The 7,958-nt window shown below is 44.0% G+C and overlaps 1 protein-coding gene across 1 annotated transcript in view; it reads right to left on the reverse strand.

The window, feature by feature from the left end:
• The window catches only part of Fgd6 (FYVE, RhoGEF and PH domain containing 6), a 121,741-nt gene that overhangs the window by 56,779 nt on the left and 57,004 nt on the right, over positions 1 to 7,958 (reverse strand). The window contains exon 6 of the mRNA XM_005358149.2: positions 57 to 208. Within this exon, the coding sequence (XP_005358206.1) occupies positions 57 to 208 (152 nt within the window). The remainder of the gene's footprint in view (positions 1 to 56; positions 209 to 7,958) is intronic.

Below are 7,958 nucleotides of genomic sequence, written 5' to 3' on the forward strand. Positions count from 1 at the left end.
CTCTCTCTCTCTCTCTCTCTCTCTCTCCTTGGCAGGGTTTCTGGGGATCGTCTTACCAGCTCAGCATTCTTTCCTCCAGCTCCTTCAGGAGATCCCGGTTGAGTTCATACAGCTGAGGCAGGTAGTACAAGATCTGGTTCAGGATCCGGTCCTCAATCACAGGCTTCCCAAGTTGCCTGGATGCATGGGCCACAGCATCCCGGAAATCCTGTTATCGTCAGGAGGAGGAAGAGCACTGTACAAACTCGGAAGTAGATCAAAAGCCTTGTCCCTACGATGATCTAAATCACAAAGCTATCTCTTGCAACTCTATAAAGAAGTGTCTAAAAACTGTTTTGCAGCTCTGGGAATTAAAGCCACTGTAATGCTATCATATAAATACGATCCCTCTACTTTGTCACATGGGGCGGTACTATTCCCTCATGAGGCATAAACTAGCAAAACCACAGGGCTAGGCATTAGAAACCTGAGTTGTTGTCAGGGAAATCTAAGAGACTCCCGAAACAAGACAGGCTGCTGCTATTACCCTAGGCTGCCTCCCGGAACTCAAAGCTAAGACCCTACTGCTGAAGACACCACACATTTTGGACATAGACCTTGGAGGAAACAAGCTGGAATTGACCTGGAAGCCTCCTCCCTGAAGACTAGCTCTAAGTGATATGCAAACTGCCATGGGAGAAAAACAACCAATAGTCTCATTCAGATGTAAAGCCCACAAACTCCAACAATGCCAGGCTAGGCAAGACATCCCCAATGGCCCAACAGTGGCACCTTTATCTAGGAGGTAACCAACACGGTCCAGTTGGATTTAAGACTTGTCCAATGTGAGGAAATTCACACTTAGAAGTGTGTAAAGAGAGCCAACGATCTGTGGCTGGAGAGGCCAGAGACCCTAGAGAAGAACCTACTGTTGCCATTTTTCTCAACTGTGATATCTATGTTTGCTTGTCAACTTGTCAGCATCTGGAATTAACTAAAATCCAGAGATGGAGAGCACACTAGAGTAAGCAACTTTTGCTTAATTTGAAGAATGAAGTCCACTTCTAATCTGCATCTCGAGGAGGAAAGATACACCTTTAATCTGGGCCACACCTTTTGGGAGCCAATAAAGACATGGAAGAAGAAGGTTTTTGTTTCGCTTTTTGCCTGCTTGCCCTCCCCTTGCTACCAAGTCCATTCCTTCACTGGCATTAGAGCCTACTTCTTCAGGGTTTCAGCCTCTACTGAAGACCAGTTGAGACATCCAGCCTCGTGGACTGAGCAATTTCTGGATTGTTGGACTTTCTGTTCATAGCCAGTCATTGATGGATTACCTAGATTGCAGATTATAAATTATTCTAAATAAATATAAAGTTTTTAGAAATGTTTGCCTTTATATATATACAGATAGATAGCTATAGATAGATAAAGAAAACTTCATTGTATAAGTTATTACTCTAGAGAACACTGACTAATACATAAACCAATATAATTTTTAACTGTATTTTAAATATTGATCTTTATACCCACTGGTATGAGTAGCGCTTACCCTTCACCAAAGAAGCTCTGTTTTGTAATGCATAGGGACTATTACAGAGATCTGTAATATGTAATTTTAAAAATATTGAAAATCGAAAATAATTTTCAAAATGTAGCAAATAAGTGATTTGGGGGTGTCTAGCCCCAAATGGTTCATCTACAGCACAACCCTTATACACTGGGGAAGAGTGGGGACAAAGACTGCAAATGCCAGAAGCCCGAGAGACCTGTTTCCAGGTAGTATCCGCAGACATTCCATCCATGAAATCACAACATGCTGCCTCCGCAAGAATTATACGATGATACAAGCTGACAGGCCAGCATGGACGGGGAAGTCTCCCAAGGCCCCACACCTAGATGAAGAACTACAACCAATCAATGGCTGCTGAGAGGGGAGAATCCGTTTTCTAGGAATAACTAGGACTAAATTTGGATTGAATAGGTTATTCAATCCAAAGTGGTCACTCCTCAATACATGTATATATATATATGAGCAATACTAAGTAGACTCAGTGAGGGTGTATGTGTGTGTGTCTGTGTGTGTTTGTGTGTGTGTATGTGTGATTAAAAAGAGGCCATGAATTTGGGAGTATGGACAAAGGAGGAGTTGAAGGGAGACAGCAGGAGCTGAAGGGAAGAGCAAAACTTACATAAAGACAATACTTAAGTATGAAATTCTCAAAAGATACTTTATTAATTTTTTTTAAGTTCCCAGGAGGTCTTAACTAATTACGTTCCGAATTGTCTCTCATCCCTGTCAGTAGCAGTTTCTCAGCCTGGAGCCTCTAGCTGAGACCTGTAGAGGAAGGAAGGCACTATCTAATCAGCATTCTGCGTCTAAGCCTTCCCTTTTGGCTTATTGTGTTTCCTTGGGCTAGCCTTGGCTTCTTCATTTGCTAAACAGGTGCGGTTGTGACATAATTAGTATTAGTAGAGTAGCAGTAATAAAGTCTAATTGGATGGTGCACAGACACTTTGTGCGATTCACTTGGTGCGAGCCAACATAATGCTCGCACTCTGGGTCTCGGTGCTCCTCTCCCTCAAGCCAGGCTCGCAGTGAGCTCACCATTTACACACCAGCACGGCACATTCTTCATCTTCTGTTCTAAGCTTGCCAGTGCTCTGTTTTAATACAGGGCACCACCACACCCTATCACAGCAGAGGAGGAGGAAAGGGTGGGGGAGGAGATAAGCCTTGGCCGAGACCTCATTGTCTTCTGAGGGTGGGCCTAGAGAGCCAAGCTAAACAATAGCGGAATCTCCCAGCTGTGCAGGAGTCCAAAACAAAGGTTCCTCCTCCCAACGGCCTGGTTCCAAATCCTAAAGCAGAACTTGAAGAGGCTCTTTGCCCGCAACTGGTTTCCCCTTCGTGGATTTACTAAGGCAAATCAAGTTGGAAGGGACAGTATTTCCTCTGTTGACTCCTTCAACACTAGTCCCTAAGATACAAGTTGATCAAGAGTATTTCTTCTCGGTGTGGGCGGGGGAACAAAAAAAAGCCCCAAACTCAAAAATCCTCACACATGCCCTAGAAGAACAGAAAGGTTTCCTACCCAAAGTACAGCTAAGTTTCTTTGCGGAGCTGGAAATTCAGTCTTCTGAATGCAGGCACAGTTCTACCGACGAGTTACACTCCCAGCTCTCTTCAATGCTTTGTTTTGAGACAGTCTTCCTGAGACCAGGCTGGCCTCAGGAATTCACAATCCTCCTGCCTCAGCCTCTGGATGACTGGGATTACAGACATGACAAGAAAGGCCTCAAAGTTGCTATGAAGCCAAGGATTGCTCTCAACTTCTGATCCCCCTGCCTCTGCCTCCTGAGTGTTGGAATAACAAACAGGCCTGCGCCACCATTCTGGACCCAGGCTTCCCGAATGCTAGGCAAGAACTCTACTAGAGAGCTGTACGCCCAGCCACCTCACTCTCTTAACAAATTCTAAAAACTTTTTTTTTTGGAGGCAGAAACTGGGATTGTTTTTATTGTCCCAGTAGCTACATTAATCTAAAGGAACGCCCTGTCTACACTAGCAACTAAAGAACTAACTTGTATAACTAACTAGTAGACTATAAAACAAGAATTTAGCTTGCCAAACTACTAGAAAATCACACAAGCATTCCAGAAACCAACTGACAGCAGCCAGATTCCATCCCTGAGAGCTCGCCTCCACCAGCCCTGGCATTTGCTAGGAGAAAATGCAGCTACTTAAGACTTCTGGAAGCCATTAGCTTGTCTACTATCAAGGAACGCTACTGAACACACTCATGAATCACACCCCCGACTGTAAACATGTTGAAAGCTCAGCAGGTAAACAGCTACACGTTCTTCTACCACTTTAGCGATTAAAATCATTCCAAAGCGGTTCCTGCTCAGCGAAGCAATAAGCGTGCTCCTTTCTTCTTCCAAAATTAAGTGATGACTATTTTGGTCCCTTGGCAGCAGAATAACTTTTGTTTTCCAACTGGAAGGTATTTCCTCACCATGACATAGACAGTGGATGATAGCTGTTAAGTAACTTAGGAACCAGTGTGACACAGCTCCTGCCAGACTCTGCATTCCATGTCTTCCACCTCTGCCAAAAGGGAAACTTGTTTATTTAAGACACATTTAACAAGGACCAGCCAAATCCAAGTGGGCTGACCAATGACGTGAGGCCCTGAACACACACCTGACAAGGCTTTTTTTTTTTTTTCTTCTAAGAGTATTGGATGCTTAGGACAGCTTCAGATGAATGAAGCCCAATGATATCACTTTGGAAATTATGGCAGTAGCTCTAAATAAAATAGAAAGTTTATTTTGTACTTAGGTATGGTGGTAAACCCAGCACTTGGGGGTGGGGAGTGGCCAAGGCAGGAGGATTGCTGTGTGCTTGAGGCTCCATAGAGGTCCATAGCAAGACTCTGTCTCAAAAACAAACACTCAACAACGATTATAAGAACGTCAAGGGTTTGGATCTCTAAGACCCACTGTTATATGGTCTAAGCGGGTGATTGACGGTTTCCTTAGACAAGGGAGCTTTACTAAGAACCTCCCACCACTTCCAGTGTCTGGCCCTGTTCCTTCCACCCTCTCCCAAGCTGTAGCAGATCGCCCCTCCCCTACTTGTCCTTGCCTTCTTGGGGATCTTCTACCCGCTGACTCTCACTTTGCTCCTTGGCTATGAATTTTGCATTTGGGGTAAATTCCAATCTCTTGATCACGACAAAAGTCCCTTCAACAGCACTGGGACTGAACACAGTCTGTTTTACTGAATGTTAAAACACACCGTGTAGGTAGAGCCTAAGTAAGAAACTTGTTGGGAGAAGGGTAAAGGGAGAGAAGAGGGAAAGAGAAATGCAGGGAGGAAGAGGAGGAGGAAGAGAACCAGCCCGCCTCTTCAGAAGAGCTACGGGAAGAGGGCGGGAGTGGGTGGAGCTTGACCTTTTGCACCTGAGTGCAAACGCAGTGACCTAGCAGTTCTAGGACCCTGGGTAGGCCAGGGTAATGCCTGATTTATCTTTTTTTTTTAAAAAATGTGTAGCCCAGGCTGGCCTCGAACTCGTGATCCTCCCGCCTCTGCCTCCTTCAGCAAATCCTACCGGCGTGCGCCACCAAAACCGGCTGCCTGATTTATCTTGTCAGGTGAAAGAGGCCAGCATAATGCCTAAATCCTAACACCCTGTCTCAAAAAGACCAAACAAAATTTGTTTTAAATATCCTTTAATAATTATTTTCACCTGGGGCTATCACAGGTTCTCTTGGTTTTGAACATAGAAGAGTGTCCCTGGCTGCACGCATAGCTCAGTGTAGAACGTGTGCTCAGCGTACACAAAACCCTAGGTTAAATCTCCAACAGCCAGCTCCAAAAAAGGCATCCCTACCTCCAGGCAAAGACAAAGAATGCTAGGGCTTAGCAGTCAAGGAAACAGCCTCCCTGCAGCAGAGCAAGCAACGATATTCCTGTCGCTTCTTTTGCAACCAGTTCCACAGGAACTACAGACAATCTTAGACTTCTCAGCTACTCAGGAACCTCAGCCACTGCCAAAGTGGAACCACTGGAGGGAGGTCACAATTTTTTTTTCTTTTTTAAATAAAAAAGATGATTACAACACGTGCCCAATTAATTATCTTCCTAAATCCCGACAGCCAGGATAGTTTGGGAAAGTGTGGCGATCTTTAAGGGCCGCAGAACTATTTTGGGCAGAAGCCTCTAAATTCGCCAAAGCTCCTCTAACCACATCAAGGCAGATGCGAGTGAGCCGTTTCTGCAGGCCAAGTTGTGGTTCACAGGCCTCGCCGTGGAGCTTAGGGAAGAGCACTAGCTTAGAGGGGGTGAGCCCTGGGTGTGAAACCCAGCACTGCAGAGGGGTAGGTGAGCAGACAGAGATGGTAGAATTAAACAAGGGAGGCAGGAGATGGTGTAAAGTATTAGGCAAACCGCAGACATGGCTGACATCAACTACACACAACACTGATTCTATTAAAAACCTACCAGAGTCAAATCACCTCGGATGACATTCAGAACCAGAAAAACCCCGACTCTTTACAGTACGAACATGCCCACTCTGCCAACTCAGATCACTCGGGGAAGACCTCAGTGGAAAACAATGCAAATAAGACCTGGTCAGAACATCTGAGGCACTGAAGCACAGAGCAGATGGCCTTGTCTCTGGTCTACAGAGTCTCCAGGACCAGAGTGGGGTGTGTGACTTAATCGCCCGCTGCCCCAAACAGCAAGCTTGACCTTGAGGCATTGTTTAGTTACTTTCGGGAGCCCACGTGGGCACAGGGACAGACAGGAAGCTCACACTAAATAAAAATCACTTGAAGGAAAGCAAAGCAGCTGTAGGGGTCAAAAGGCTTATGATAAATATGCAAAATTAAAAGAGAGACTGTGAAATAAAAGGAAGGGGGAAGTCCCCATCTCAACAATGTGACTTTGGTTTTGTCTTGTTTTCTGAGGCAAAGTCTTGTTATATAACCCAGAAGGGTCTTAAACTCAATATCTGCATGCCTCAGCCTCCCCGGTGCTGGGACTATGGGGGTGTACCGTTGTGTTTTGCTGACTTTGTTGTTAAAATGAAAATATTTTCCCAGGTGAAATGACCCTTCCTTTCCTGCATGCAAAAGTCAGGTTGTGCATATTCATCAATGCATTCACCGCAAAACATAACTGAAGCCAACTGTTTATGGCATGTTTCTGACTCTCTTTAATAACCTTAATATGCAATGTTCATAAGAAATATAAGTAACAAGAGCCAGATTCACTTTCATCTTTATACGATGAAATGCTAGAGTTTTCTGGTTTCCTAGGCAGCTGAAAAAAAATTCTGTAAGCAATAAATATGCCCAAGGATATACTACGTCCTACAGATACACTATAAATGGCAATGGTTAGGATTGCAAGCAAACATTTAAAATTTTAAACCAAAAACTCACAGAGACTATACTTCAAAACCTAGCTTTGACATTTAGTAGCCTGCTACTTCCTTCATTTAAAATTAACAAAAGAAAAAAAAAACTATCTTTAGGGATGTTATGAGCCCAAAAATAAATAATTTCTGTAACATAGCCATACAATATACTAAAAGGTACATAAAGAACACTTATCAAAAGGCCATTTACTTAAAGAAATGTGGTAATTTAAATAATCACATAAACATCACTTAATACCCACAAGTCTTTGGAAGCTGAGCAGCAAAGACCTGAAGTTGAGGCACAGAGAGAAGGAGATGCCAAACGGAGGTGGGAAAGACAGAAGCAAGACAAATATGCTCTGAATAATGGACTTCATCTATGAGTCTTAATATGAATAGAACTGCTCAAAAATGAAGGCAGGAGCTAAGTTAACAGCAGCTAAACAGAGGATAAAGCAACTGATAATTTAAAAGTCCGCATGAATCACAAGACTGTATACTCGGGACAGAACGATTGTTTTAGGATGGGGAAAAAACACAAGAACTGGGGAAAACCATTCCTTTTATGATGCACTTAGAAAAACAGATGAAGCTGGTTGGTGGTGGTGCACAATTTTAATCCCAGAGCTCAGGAGGCAGAGGCAGGCGGATCCCTGTGAGTTTTGAGGTCACTCTGGTCTATAGAGTAAGTTCCGGGATAGCTAGTGCTGTTATACAGAGAAACCCTGTCTTGAAAAAACAAAAAAATAAATAAAATAAAATCCCCACATTCTATTTGGTATCAGATATCAGTATATCCAGGGGCCTTGGGTCTAGATTCCAGGCTTTATTGAGAGTCTATGTGCTGATTAGTTTTGCTGTCAGAGTCACCTGGGACAAAGAAACCTTAATTAAGGAACTGCCTGATCAGTTGACCTATGGCCATGGCCATGAGAAACTGTCTTGACTGAAGAGGGTAAGAAGGGTAGTGGGGAAGGAGAGGGAGGGGCAGACACAGGCTGCAGGTTCTCAAGGAGGGCTGTATGTGGCAGACACAGGCTGCAGGTT

Source organism: Microtus ochrogaster, chromosome 24 (assembly GCF_000317375.1).
Source record: "Microtus ochrogaster isolate Prairie Vole_2 chromosome 24, MicOch1.0, whole genome shotgun sequence".
Taxonomy (NCBI): Eukaryota; Metazoa; Chordata; class Mammalia; order Rodentia; family Cricetidae; genus Microtus; species Microtus ochrogaster.